The sequence below is a fragment of the Ranitomeya imitator genome, chromosome 2, assembly GCF_032444005.1.
Source record: "Ranitomeya imitator isolate aRanImi1 chromosome 2, aRanImi1.pri, whole genome shotgun sequence".
Taxonomy (NCBI): Eukaryota; Metazoa; Chordata; class Amphibia; order Anura; family Dendrobatidae; genus Ranitomeya; species Ranitomeya imitator.
Genome location: NC_091283.1, coordinates 629459230 through 629474352, shown reverse-complemented (window position 1 = coordinate 629474352; position 15123 = coordinate 629459230). Strand labels below are relative to the sequence as shown.

The 15123-nt window shown below is 45.4% G+C and overlaps 1 protein-coding gene across 1 annotated transcript in view; it reads left to right on the top strand.

Annotated features, from left to right (window-relative positions):
• Positions 1-15123, top strand: part of LOC138666761 (oocyte zinc finger protein XlCOF7.1-like) — a 195752-nt gene that overhangs the window by 147033 nt on the left and 33596 nt on the right. The window contains exons 12-16 of the mRNA XM_069754936.1: positions 10274-10423; positions 10553-10732; positions 10812-10935; positions 11019-11110; positions 11309-11399. Coding sequence (XP_069611037.1) covers positions 10274-10423; positions 10553-10732; positions 10812-10935; positions 11019-11110; positions 11309-11399 — 637 coding nt within the window. The remainder of the gene's footprint in view (positions 1-10273; positions 10424-10552; positions 10733-10811; positions 10936-11018; positions 11111-11308; positions 11400-15123) is intronic.

Below are 15123 nucleotides of genomic sequence, written 5' to 3'. Positions count from 1 at the left end.
TAGCCTTAGCCCTGTATCTAATCTTCGCATGTGTTACTCTAAGCATATCTAATCACATCACGTGAGATACTCCATGCACCTAACCCCAGCTTATGATACAGCGAGCAGCACCAATTAATAGAATTGATGCTTCCGGCTGTCAACGGTGACAGTCTACTTGTCAGTATCACTTTGCAGTCACCAACAAAATGGCTCCTCACTGTGATCCTAAACCTCATCCTCTCTTATCTTTTTACGAACACCCAGAAGGGGAAGAGAGGAGACATAACACACGTGAACAGACCCCACCCACATCATAAAGAAACAAGAAAAGAGACATGCACAAACGCAGGGATCACCATATAAAGTTACAAAATTGTATTAATGTCAGTTAACCAAACACTACAAATGTTAAAAACATTTAAAATCACAAAAAACTGTAAGTAAGTTGCACCCAGATAGATAGGGGGAGAACCCAAGCAAGGGTCCGCTTGATTACCTGAAGTCCCTAAGTCACATATCTCAAGTCATTGTGAAATATCCATAATAATGAGCACTTTCAAAAGCAGTCCATTTCTAGTTGGTCTAGTATACCTGATGATTGGTACCCAATGTAGACATTAGTTAATGTCAAAAAACACCAAAGGACAGATCAAATCCAGCCCTAAGTGTCCTAGATAGAAAGCACTAATTGCCCAGTATGTTATCAATCCAGATAACTACCTAGACAAAAATAGTCTAGCACAGGGGTCCCCAACTCCAGTCCTCAAGGCCCCACCAACATGTCATGTTTTCAGGATTTCCTTAGTCTTGCCCAGGTAATAATTGCATCACCTGTGCAATGCAAAGGAAATCCTGAAAACATGACCTGTTGGTGGGCCTTGAGGACTGGAGTTGGGGACCCCTGGTCTAGCAGACACATTTGACATTTTTCAGATAATCACCAAAAATACCCAATGGACATGCTCACATACTAGTGCTTGTTCAGAGAGACCAGGACCAGGAACCGGCACCCATGCAGCCCACCCGACGCATGTCGTCACCTAAGTGACTTTCTCCGGGGCAAGTGGCATAGTTAACTGACCGCTATTGCACTATTTATACCCTCACATATTACCGGATTTGTCACAGCTGAGGAGCAGACCAATCCGGAGTTTGATGCCATAGCATCCTCCAGGTCCCACTCCCGGAAATGTCAACCACGCATGGGTGAGGATCACCATGGGGATGAGACGGCGTACACCACAAAGCGCATGCACGAGCATTTAATACAACACAACCTAATCAGGCGCCATCATAACCTCCAGGTCAGACTATTGGAACAGCCCACCGCGCATGGGCAAGAGTTACCATGGGGATGAGACCGCGTGCATTCCAATACGCGTGCGTACACAGTCGTAATGCACAGCGCAGCCTCCTCAAATAGAGATTTATATGTTGCCACAAGTCAACCGCGCATGGGTGAGGATTGCCATGGGGGTGAGACGGCGTAAACCACAAAGCGCATGCGCAAGCATTTAATGCAGCACAAGCTAGTAAGGCGCCATACCAACCTCCAGGTCAGACTCCCAGAGCAGCCTACCGCGCATGGGCATAAATTGCCATGGGGATGAGACGGCGTGCATTCCAATACGAGTGCGCACACAGTCGCAATGCACAGCGCAGCCTCCTCAAGTAAAGATTTATACGTTACCGCAAGGTAAATGTATCTAGGTCCCTGCGCATACCTGACCCGCGCTCCTCAGATTACAAAAGTACACCAATCAGAATTAACACCCTGTGAACCTAGCCTAAAGCCCCCGTCACACAAAGCGAGATCGCTAGCGAGATCGCTGCTGAGTCACAAGTTTTGTGATGCAACAGCGACCTCAGTAGCGATCTCGCTATGTGTGACACGTAGCAGCGACCAGGCCCCTGCTGTGAGATCGCTGGTCGTGTCGGAATGGCCTGGACCTTTTTTTGGTCGTTGAGGTCCAGCTGGGTAGCACACATCGCTGTGTTTGACACCTTACCAACGACCTCATGACAGGACGTCCCTCATTGAGGTCTGTTAATCGTCATGAAATAGCTGCCATGTGACATCGTTGTACAGGTCGCTACAGGTCGCCGCATCGCTGCTGCGTCGTTGGGGAGATCTCACAGTTTGACATCTCACCAGCGACCACATAGCGATGCAGCAACGATCCCTGACAGGTCGTATCGTTGTCGGGATCGCTGTAGCGTCGCTAAGTCTGACGGGGCCTTTAGCCCTGTATCCAATCTTATCATGTGTTACTCTAAGCATATCTAATCACAACACGTGAGATACTCCATGTACCTAACCCCAGCTTATGATACAGCGAGCAGCACCAATTAGTAGAATTGATGCTGCCGGCTGTCATCGGTGACAGTCTACTTGTCAGTATCACTTTGCAGTCACCAACAAAATGGCTCCTCACTGTGATCCTAAACCTCATCGTCTCTTATCTTTTTATGAACACCCAGAAGGGGAAGAGAGGAGACATCACACACATGACCGAACCCCACCAAAAAACACCAAAGGACAGATCAAACCGGCCCTAAATGTCCTAGATAGAACGCACAAATTGGCCAGTATCTTATCAATCCAGATAACTAAATAGACAAAAATATTCTAGCAGACACATTTGACATTTGGTGTTTTTTGACATTAACTAATGTCTATATTGGGTACCAATCATCAGGTATACAAGACCAATTAGAAATGGACTGCTTTTGACAGTGCTCATTATTATGGATATTTCACAATGACTTGAGATATGTGACTTAGGCCGGTTTCACACGTCAGTGGCTCCGGTACGTGAGGTGACAGTTTCCTCACGTACCGGAGCCACTGACACACGTAGACACATTAAAATCAATGCATCTGTGCAGATGTCATTGATTTTTTGCGGACCGTGTCTCCGTGTGCCAAACACGGAGACATGTCAGTGTTCGTGGGAGCGCACGGATTACACGGACCCATTAAAGTCAATGGGTCCGTGTAAAACACGTACCGCACACGGACGTTGTCCGTGTGCAGTCCGTGTGCCGTGCAGGAGACAGCGCTACAGTAAGCGCTGTCCCCCCCACTGGTGCTGAAGCCCCATTCATATCTTCCCTGCAGCAGCGTTTGCTGTAGAGAAGATATGAATATTCCTTTTTTTTTTTTTTGTTTCTCGTGTTTAAAATAAAGATCAATGTCCCCACCCCCTGTGTGCCCGCCCGCTGTTCTTAAAATACTCACCCGGCTCCCTCGCTGGCTGGCGCTGCTTCCTGTCCTGGCCGCTCCTTCTACTGTATGAGCGGTCACGTGGGGCCGCCGATTACAGTCATGAATATGCGGCTCCACCTCCCATAGGGGTGGAGCCGCATATTCATTACTGTAAATGAGCGGCCCTGTTGTGAATTCCGTTCTGGAGCTCCCTCCTGTGGTTGCTAATGGTATTTTTGTGAGTTCTGCCCTTGGGCTCCCTCTGGTGGTTTCGAGTGGAACTGCTGCTCCTTTAGGTAGCTGTAGCAGCTGCCTTCACTAATCGCCTTGCCTGGGTTTGTTATTTCAACCTGCTCTGGGCTTTAGTCCATGCCTGCTGTCAATGTTCTTGGTTGGATTTGGTTCTCTCCCTGGAATTTTCATATGGCCAGTCCTTGTCTGCAAAAGATAAGTTTTTGCTAGTTTTTGTTTGTCCATTTTTTTGGACTCTATTGCTTTGCAAATATGTCTCTTTTTGTCCAGCTTGTCACTATGTCTTATTCAGGCTAGCTGGAAGCTCTGGGAAAGCAGATTTGCCCCTCCACACCGTGAGTCGGTGTGGAGTTCATTTTTGTAAACTCTGCGTGGATTTTGTAGTTTTTTATACTGACCGCACAGTATCCTTTTCTCTCTGTCTATCTAGTTTAGTATTGGCCTCCTTTGCTGAATTCTGATTTCATTTCTGAGTACGTCATTTCCCTCTCCATTCACAGTCAATATTTGTGGGAGGCTATCTTTCCTTTTGGGGGTTTTCTCTGAGGCAAGATAGCTTTCTATTTCCTTCTTTAGGGGTAGTTATTTCTTAGGCTGTGAAGAGGTGTCTAGGGAGAGTCAGGAACATCCCACGGCTATTTCTAGTTGTGTTGTTAGGATTAGGGACTGCGGTCAGTAGAGATGCCACCTTCTCAGAGCTCGCTCCATGTTGCGTTTTAGCCACCAGGTCATATCAGTGTGGCCTCTTAACCACCAGGTCATAACACGGCCCCACGTGACCGCTCATACAGTAGAAGGTGCGGCCAGGACAGGAAGCAGCGCCAGCCAGCGAGGGAGCCGAGTGAGTATTTTAAAGGGCCACTGTCACCCCCCTCCAGCCGTTATAAACTAAAAGAGCCACCTTGTGCAGCAGTAATGCTGAATTCTAACACGGTGGCTCTTTTAGTTTTGGGGAGCGTCTGACAAGCACTGTGCGCATGCCCAGGAATCCCAGCCCCGCACTGTGCATAATGCATAACACAGTGCGGGGCGGGGATTCAGCAACAGGGTGGCACCACTGCCCGCACAGGCGCCGTCAGGAACCCGGCATTGAGCTATGACTGCCAATTCTCACTGCGCCTGCCCCAGGCAGGCACGCACAGCGCAGGCGCCGGATTTAAGAACAGCGCGCAGGGGGCGGCGACCATCGCCCCAGAAGAGATGTGATGGCAGTTGGGCGCTTCACAGAGGAGGCTTCAGACCCGCCTCCAGGTACAAAGACAGGTATTTTTGAAAAGTTTCAAAGCGCTTTATTTTAGTAATACGCGAACACAAAACTAAAAGAGCCACCTTGTTAGAATGCAGCATTACTGCTGCACAAGGTGGCTCTTTTAGTTTATAACGGCTGGAGGGGGTGACAGTGGCCCTTTAAGAACAGCGGGCGGGCGGGCGCACAGGGGCCGGGAGGGGGTGGGGACATGGAGCTTTATGTTAAACACGAGAAACAAAAAAAAAAGGAATATTCATATCTTCTCTACAGCAAACGCTGCTGCAGGAAAGATATGAATGGCGGCTTCAGCACCAGATGCAGGGGACAGCGCTAAACTTTAGCGCTGTCTGCTGCACGGTGCGCGTGGTACCCAGTGGGCAAACGGGCAGCACACGTGTGCCGCACATGTGCCTCACTGATGTGCCACAGAAACGCACGGGCACACGGACACAGATAATTCCGGTACCGATTTTTCCGGTACAGGAATTATCTGGACGTGTGGGACTGCCCTTAGGGACTTCAGGTAATCAAGCGGACCCTTGCTTGGGTTCTCCCCCATCTATCTGGGTGCAACTTGCTTACAGTTTTTTGTGATTTTAAATGTTTTTAACATTTGTAGTGTTTGGTTAACTGACATTAATAAAATTTTGTAACTTTATATGGTGATCCCTGCGTTTGTGCATGTCTCTTTTCTTGTTTCTTTATGATGTGTATTTTTGACATGTGGCAGGTTGAACACTTAAATAATTATGTTTGATGGTGCCCTCTATTTTTGGTTTTTCGTTATACAGACCCCACCCACATTTACTGCTGTCGTAATGTGGGCAAGTTGTACACTAGATTTTCATGATAAATTTCAGCAGCTGCTTCCCCATTAGTGTTAAAATGGAAATACCAAAACTTTTTACATTATTTTTCATATATTACTTCATTAAAAACAAATATTTTTATGTTTTATTAAAACAATAATGCTATGCATTTTTTCAATTGTTGACAAAGCATTTTTTAAATGTTATTGAACTTTGTCCTGGGTGAGCAGAAGGTCTAATTAAAGGAGATTAAAGGTACCTTCACACATAACGATTTTGTTAACGATATCGTTGCAACGTCACGCTTTTTGTGATGTAGCAACGATCCCGCTAACGATATCTTTATGTGTGACAGCGACCAACGATCAGGCCCCTCCTGGGAGATCGTTGGTCGTGGGGAATGATCAGGACCTTTTTTGGTCGCTGATCACCCCGCTGTCGTCGCTAGATCGGCGTGTGTGACGCCGATCTAGCGATGTGTTCACCTGTAACCAGGGTAAACATTGGGTTACTAAGTGCAGGGCCGCGCTTAGTAACCCGATATTTACCCTGGTTACGATTGTAAAAGTAAAAAAAACACTACATACTCACATTCTGATGTCTGTCACGACCCCCGGCGTCCACAGGGTTAAAACTGCTTTCGGCAGGAGCACTGCTAATGCACGCGCTGCTGCCGAGAAGCTTCCCTGCACTGAGGCCGGCTTCACACTTGCGAGTTTTACGGACATAAGAGCGCAGAAACTACGTCCGTAAAACTCGCATAACATACGGCACAATTATTCTCTATGCCCCTGCTCCTATCTGCCGTGTTAAACTGATCAGTATTATACGGCTTTCTACGGCCGTAGAAAATCGCAGCATGCTGCGTTTGTCACCGTATTGCGCAAATAAAACGTCAATGAAAGTCTATGGAAGCCCCAAAAATACGGATCACACACGGACCAGCAGTGTGACTTGCGAGAAATACGCAGCGCTGTTAGAGAGAAAAGCCGGCAATTCAGTGCGGTGTACAGTAAAATCACACTGACCGCTTACAGTAGAATAGGTAGAATAAATGTGTACATGTAGAATAGGTATATATATATATGTCAGTGAGACACACACACATATATATATATATATATATATATATATATATATATATATATATATATTAATATTTCTTCCAGCGCTAGACAGCTTTAAAGCCGGTAATTCAATTACCGGCTTTTGCTTTCTCCTTCCTAAACCCGACATGATATGAGACCTGGTTTACATACAGTAAACCATCTCATATCACCATTTTTTTTGCATATTCCACACTACTAATGTCAGTAGTGTGTCTATGCAAAATTTGGCCGTTCTAGCTAGTAAATTAAGGGGTTAAATGGCGGAAAAAATTGGCGTGGGCTCCCGCACAATTTTCTCCGCCAGAGTAGTAAAGCCAGTGACTGAGGGCAGATATTAATAGCCTGGTTATTGGCCCCCCTGGCTAAAAACATCTGCCCCCAGCCACCCCAGAAAAGGCACATCTGGAAGATGCGCCTATTCTGGCACTTGGCCACTCTCTTCCCATTCCCGTGTAGCGGTGGGATATGGGGTAATGAAGGGTTAATGCCACCTTGCTATTGTAAGGTGACATTAAGCCAGATTAATAATGGAGAGGCGTCAATTATGACACCTATCCATTATTAATCCAATACTAGTAAAGGGTTAAAAAAATACACAAACACATTATTAAAAATTATTTTAATGAAATAAAAACAAAGGTTGTTTTAATATTTTATTGAACGCCCAATCCAATCACTGAAGACCCTCGATCTGTAACAAAAAAAACATAATAAACCAACAATATCCTTACCTTCCACAGATCTGTAAAGTCCAACGATGTAAATCCATCTGAAGGGGTTAAAATATTTTGCAGCCACGAGCTTTGCTAATGCAGCTGCTCATGTCTGCAAAACCCCGGAGAATGTAGGTAAAGTAGGTCATTGACCTATATTTACCTGCATTTGCGGTGAGGCGCCCTCTGCTGGCTGTTCCTAGATCGTGGGAACTTTCCTAGAAAGCTCCCTGGCTCGAAAAACATAAGAGGGCGCCCTCTGCTGGTTGTCCTCATATGAACTCGAGCCAGGGAGCTTTCTAGGAAAGTTCCCATGATCTAGGAATAGCCAGCAGAGGGCGCCTCACCGCAAATGCAGGTAAATATAGGTCAATGACCTACTTTACCTACATTACCCCATATCCCACCGCTACACGGGAATGGGAAGAGAGTGGCCAAGTGCCAGAATAGCCGCATCTTCCAGATGTGCCTTTTCTGGGGTGGCTGGGGGCAGGTGTTTTTAGCCAGGGGGGGCCAATAACCGTGGACCCTCTCCAGGCTATTAATATCTGCCCTCAGTCACTGGCTTTACTACTCTGGCGGAGAAAATTGTGCGGGAGCCCACGCCAATTTTTTCCGCCATTTAACCCCTTAATTTACTAGCTAGAACGGCCAAATTTTGCACATACACACTACTAACATTAGTAGTGTGGAATATGCAAAAAAAATGGAGAGAAGACATGGTTTACTGTATGTAAACCATGTCTCATATCATGTCGGGTTTAGGAAGGAGAAAGCAAAAGCCGGTAATTGAATTACCGGCTTTCTGCTATATCGCGCTGGATGAAATATTAATATATATACATATGTGTCTACTGACATATATATATATATATATATATATATATATAGACAGTATATATGTTGTTGTTTTTTTTTACACATGGATCCCTTGTATAGCCGTATGTCGGTTTTTCAAGCCTGCGATAAAAACACGCAGTACGGATGACATACGGATTACATACGGAGGATGCCATGCGCAAAAAACGCTGAAACACCCTGCCTACGGAGGAGCTACGGACCACTATTTTCGGGACTTTTCAGCGTATTACGGCCGTAATATACGGACCGTATTTTCATACGCTGAGTGTGAAGCCGGCCTGACTGTCAGCGCCGGCAGTAACAGCGGTGACGTCACCGCTGTGCTTTGCTTTACGGCCGGCACTGACAGTCAGTGCAGGGAAGCTCTCGGCCGGAGCGTGTGCATTAGCAGCGCTCCTGCCTAAAGCAGTTTTAACCCTGTGGACGCCGGGGGACATGACAGACATCAGAATGTGAGTATGTAGTGTTTTTTTTTTTTTTTTTACTTTTACAATGGTAACCAGGGTAAATATCGGGTTACTAAGCGCGGCCCTGCACTTAGTAACCCGATGTTTACCCTGGTTACCCGGGGACTTCGGCATCATTGAAGACAGTTTCAACGATGCCGAAGTGTTTCCCCGGATCGTTGGTCGCTGGAGAGAGCTGTCTGTGTGACAGCTCCCCAGCGACTACACAACGACTTACCAACGATCACGGCCAGGTCGTATCGCTGGTCGTGATCGTTGGTAAATCGTTTAGTGTAACGGTACCTTAATTTAGGGAAGGATTTCTTATCTTAGACAAACAGGATTTAAGCAAACAATTGTCTATACTAGAGAGGACACTACAGTCCAACCAACCTGGGACACTCGTTCTCCTACAGAGAGCTGAAGATGCAGTGCCACAGCAAGGAGTGTGTGGCGCTCATTGAATGTAGTTTGAGAGCACTAGTGAGAAGTCATACCTATCCACTTCAGCCAGTGAGGTCCTCATAGATCAACTGGGAGCTGAGAGTAGTTCTGAGGGGCCGTAGCGACACATCTCAGCCTGTATGGTCCCCACAGAGGATGTTAGGCCTTCCCTTAATGGTTTGCTGGATTATTGTAACCTGTAACAAAAGTTATGTACCGCCACATGTAACCGGAAAGTTCCTGACTCTGCATAATGCAGAAGAAGCATTCATAAAGTGTTCTGACTACTATCTGATGTACCGTATTTTTTGGATTTTAAAACACACTTTTTTCCCTCAAATTTGATCTTTATAATCCAAAGGCATATGTAGATTGAAATATTGGGAGACGAGATATCAGGAGACCTGTGCCATCTCTACGGTGTCCATCTATGTTCTGGTGCCCAAAAGTGTTAATTATTTTTAAAATAATAATGTTTAGGGTGTTAAAAGCTAAAATGTGTCTACTGATTATTTTTTTATTATTTTTTTTATGGCTTTTTTTTCCCCTTTTTACAAGAATTGTTGGTGCCAATTTTCTTTTGAGACATTTTTTATCTGCTTTTTTTGGTGTTTTTCCTGTAATATAGGAAAGTCTAAGGCCAGAAATAAACCCCATAAAACACTGTACATGGAGACTTTGGTATCAGATCATTTCTGTCCACGGTGTTCGTGGAAACAAAAAATCTTTTATAAAAGCCTCAAACTTCTGTGTGTGAATCAGACATGAGATCTAACGTGATAGAAGATACAGTGTGGGGAAGACGGGAAACATTCATATAGACGGCAGGTGGTGATGGAGTTGGTGACCCACTCTGGACAAATATGTTTCTAGAGCCGTAGTAGAAGATGAAGATGTCGTCCTCATCATTAAATAGTTTTCTCATGTCACGTGTAATGAATATCTCCTGCAGTATTGCTAATGCCGATTCCAGTGTCGGTAAATGAGGCGAGAATTAGCGTTATGGAAGATGAGTCTATGAAGAAACTGCTTATTGTCTGTGGCCTAAAATATATAGGTTTTATTAGTAGATGTAAAAAAGAAAACTAAATACTGTAAAATAATAAATCTCCTCATATGTTTCCCCTTATTATCTCCAGTAACTGTATTATTACACAGGATTTTTATGATGTTCCATCTTCTCATCTTCTTCTCATTCAGGTCTCTACAATATCGGATCCTCTCAGTGAAGATCTTCTATATAAGAGAATTTTCCTGGTTTACCCATCAAAGATAGATATGGACAGAGACAAGATGGCAGAGAGGATATTACACCTCACCCTAGAGATCCTCTTCCGGCTTACTGGAGAGGTGAGGGATTCTGATGACGTCACATTACATCATTCTTATCTATGGGAATAACAGATGGAGAGAACTGGAGAGGTGAGAACTCTGTAAATGTCTGTAGTGAGATTTATTAATGTGTCTTTCCATAACCAGGATTACACAGTAGTGAAGAAGACCTCTAGTGAGCGCGATCAGGCCCCTGTGTCTGAGGGATGGGGAAGCCCCCTGAGCTCAATCACGGGGCCTCCACTTCACCCCCTGATACATTGGGACATCAATAACCAGAAGATTCTACAACTCCTCAACAACATGATTGAGCTGCTGACTGGAGAGGTGACACACTGGGAATGCTGGGACATTATACAGTAAAGCTATGAATGTGTCAGGGGGATGACGATATTGTATGTGTCAGGTTCCTATAAGGTGTCAGGATGTCGCTGTCTATTTCTCCATGGAGGAGTGGGAGTATTTAGAAAGACACAAAGATGTGTACAAGGACGTCATGATGGAGGTTCCTCAGTCCCTCACATCGTCAGGTAATAGACAGGACTAAGTACACACGGACTAAAATTATCTGTATGAAAAGAATGAATTCAGTCCCTGTATGTGTTTCCTCCAGATCTGTCCAGTAAGAGGACAACACCAGAGAGATGTCCTTTTCTTCAACAGGACTGTAAGCAAGAAGATCCCAATGTTCCTCAGGATCATCAGGTAGATGGAGAGAAAGTGTCATGAGATCTCCCATATGATGTGTAGACAGCTGTGAAGGTCTTGTGCTCAGTCTTGGTTTATCCCCCAGTATTATATGTTTTATACTTGTGTAATGAGAAGGGTGGAGTTGACCGGATTAGAGCTGATCATAGATGTGGCTTCTCGATATGCCTGTGACTTTTACAATATTTGTTTCAGGGTGAAGAGCTGACCCATATTAATACTACAGTGACATATTTGAGGGGCGATAAGTGGTGTAAAGAGGAGATTCCTACATATGACTACCCAGGTGAGTAGTAACCACTAAATACAGGGAAGTCACAGATCCTTCTCAGTCACTGGCTGTGGATGCTTTATCGGTCATGTAGTCCGGCCGTATCATAATTGCGTGATCACCATTTTGCCTCTGAAGCACAACACTCCCCTCCACCCAAAACTGTTTTAATGATTTTGGGCATTGAAAGCTCTTTTCTATAGAACTTACAACCTGGAGGATCTACCTACCCCCTGGGATTAGGAGACCGTTTCCTGCCCAGATCTGTAAACTATGAAGCCAAATGACAGCGTTTATAGAATGTGCTGACAAGATAGAAAATAATTTGAAAATAAATATTATGATGAGCCTGTAAGAGAAAGCAGAGGGTAATGATGCTGTTGGCTTCCTAGAACCCTAATATCTCTTTGGATGAATCTACCTTCTCTCCTTTCTGTGCTGCTGAATGTGCTCTTATGGTCCCTACAAGACCAGGTCCAGTCTATCTGGACAAACTTCACTTTCATGATCAACAACATTGAATGTGAGTGAATTTCTGAACATTAACAACAGTTTCCCTTTATCCTGACTTTTCAAATTCTTTTCAAACCGACTAACTTCAAGGAGGATTGTGTTAAACTACATAAAAAAAAATTACACCTGTGCCATGATATATCTCTAATATGTGTGTGACTGATAGCGGTAATATACATTTATTCACGCCTGCAGGAGATGTTGGCACGGCTCGAGCCCAGGTTTCATGGATTCACTCCACATCATAAATTCCATTAAGTTTTTCAATCCTAAGGAATTCAGATTACCGCACAATCTCTCCTGAAATGGGGGCACTAATACTTTATCTACTCTTCTGGTCAGGACTCATAGTAGCGCCAATGATCCACCATAAATGAGTGCAACTCCAGTTTAGTGTTGAAGTTCTCCCCTCATACAGGTGCTTCTCACAAAATTAGAATATCATCTGTAGTGCATCGGTAGCATCATACGCAGTGAAGAGGCAGTGACTCACAAAGTTCAAACACAAAAGTCTGTTTAATGTGTTATCTTCACACAGAAAAAGTTCCAGTCCACACAAGTGCATATAACTACAGTGCATATTATCAATGTTCAACTCACACCATTTCATCTCGTCTCAGTGCCCATTTCATAGCACTACACATCATACGGCTTTAGATTGCAGTCCCTAAACAGGCCGGACATCCCTTTCCAGTTTCCCTGGGCGACCACACGCCATATTAACCCCTTCATGACCCCAGCTTTTTTCGGTTTTGCTAAGTTTTTCGCTCCCCTCCTTCCCAGAGCCATAACTTTCTTATTTTTATGTCAATATGCCCATGTGAAGGCTTATTTTTTGCGGGACAAGTTGTACTTTTGAACAACATCATTGATTTTTGCATTTCATGTACTAGAAAACGGGAAAAAAAATCCAAGTGTGGTGAAATTGCAAAAAAAAGTGCAATCCCACACTTGTTTTTTGTTTGGCTTTTTTGCTACGTTCACTAAATGCTATAACTGAACTGATACTATGATTCTCCAGGTCATTACGAGTTCATAGACACCAAACATGTCTAGGTTATTTTTTATCTAAGTTGTAAAAGAAAATTCCAAACTTTGCTAAAAGGAAATTGCGCAATTTTCCGATACCCGTAGCGTCTCCATTTTTCGTGATCTCGGGTTGGGTGAGGGCTTATTTTTTGCGTTCCGAGGTGATGTTTTTAATGATACCATTTTGGTGCAGATACGTTCTTTTAATTGCCTGTTATTGCATTTTAATGCAATGTCGCAGCGACCAAAAAACCTAAATGTGGCGTTTCAAATTTTTCTCCTACGCATCATTGGGGGACACAGGATCATGGGTGTTATGCTGCTTGCCACTAGGAGGACACTAAGTAAACACATAAAGAATTAACTCCTCCTCTGTAGTATACACCCCTTGACTGGCCAGTAATTACCCAGTTCTTGCTTAGTGTCTGTAGGAGGCACTTGGGTCTGTTTTCAGACCCCACCGTTTTTTATTTTATTTTTATTTTCTGTAAATTTTTATTTTTTTAATTAACGGAGTGAAGGGGGCGACGGATTCCTTTCTAGGGTCCGCTCTCCCCCGAACCATCAACAGGCGAGCACGGCGAGTATACCTCCCCGTACCTCTCCTGCGACGAATGGGTCACGCCTAATCTACGCCAGGGCGACGGTTCCTATACGGTCCCGATCTTCCCCCTGTAAGATGGCGAAGCACATAGAGTATAACTCTTATGTGCATCTCCCGGGCTCCTCCGCAGTCAAGCCCTCACCTCGGCGTCATGTAGTCCCCACGGTAGCTGTAAGTGCCCTGCGGCAGGCACATATCAAGACGCACAGACACTCTCCATCCCCCGGCATAGGGAGGATCAATTGAGCTGGAGGCTGCATTTCTACTCGGTGAGTAGTACCCTTCCTCACGCTGCCTGCGTGGGAAGGTGCTGTCCTGGACCTTGAGGAGATGTGCCACTGGCTAGACGCCAGCGGCGATCATTCGGCGCTACATCGCGGCCGCCGGCGCATTCCTCCGGCAGGCTTCATAAATTTAGGCCCTGGGTACTTCAGCCGGACTAGGCCGCAGTTGAAATTCCCGCCAACTGCAGGAGCCCCGCCCATTACTCAGGCACTTCTCGCTCTGAACGAGAAGAGCAGTGCAAATCTCGGGCGCCATCTTGGGACTCCACTTTTGCGGGAAAATCAGCCGAAAACGCGAGTTTTCCTCTCTTTCTCCCTGGGGACAACAGCACAGGATTGTGGGTAAGCTGCTCCACTCTATAGTTAAAAGCTTAACCCCTTCTCTGCACCCATAGCCCTGCTATCGCAGTTTATTGGAGGTATAGGCATACACTATGTCTCAATCTAAGGAGGCAAAAAGGGGCAATAAAAAGCACTGTGTTTTTTACTTCATGTTCCACTTGCAATTCTGCTTTGCCACGTGCCCACATTACTCCTTTGTGCCAGAATTGTGTTTCGGCCTGTGCGCAGCCGCCTTCTGCCTCCACCTCCAATGTCTCCACCGACCCCGTCGAGCCTAACCCTCCTGAGTGGGCCGCTTCCTTATCACGTTCTATAGATTCTTTGGCCAAGGCATTGGATTCTTTCCGGGGATCCTCCCTAAGCCAGAACTCCCCTCCGTCGACCGCAACGGAATCTGGCGCCGGTACGGGGCCGTCCGACCACATGGGGCGTACTGTACTACGGGAATCTCGGGGTTCCAGGAAAAGAACCCATGCCTCGTCCCCCATACACGCTCGAGCTTCAGCATCTGCGAGCGCCACTTCTCGCTCATCTTCCCCCGAGGGTCACAGCGTACATGACTCGGAATACGAGTCGGAGGAATCTTTAACCCAAGACTCCTCGATCGGTCAGGAGACACTTGACTCCCTTATTGAGGCAGTCAACAAAGCGCTAATGGTGGACGAGGAATCTGTATCCACTCAGGAACACATCGTGTCTTTTAAAAAGACTAAACACGTCCAAAAGATATTTGCTAATCGCCCTGAGTTTCAGGACATTGTCCAAAAACACAGGGAACACCCGGATAAGCGATTTACGGCTCAAAAGGCCACAGAAGTTAAATATCCTTTCTCCAAGGACCTAATGAAGGAGTTGCTTCTCTCTCCTTCTTTGGATCCTGCCGTATCACGACTCGCATCCAAAACAATCCTATCTCTGTCCGACGGTTCATCGGTCAAAAACCCTTCTGACTGTCAAATTGACTACC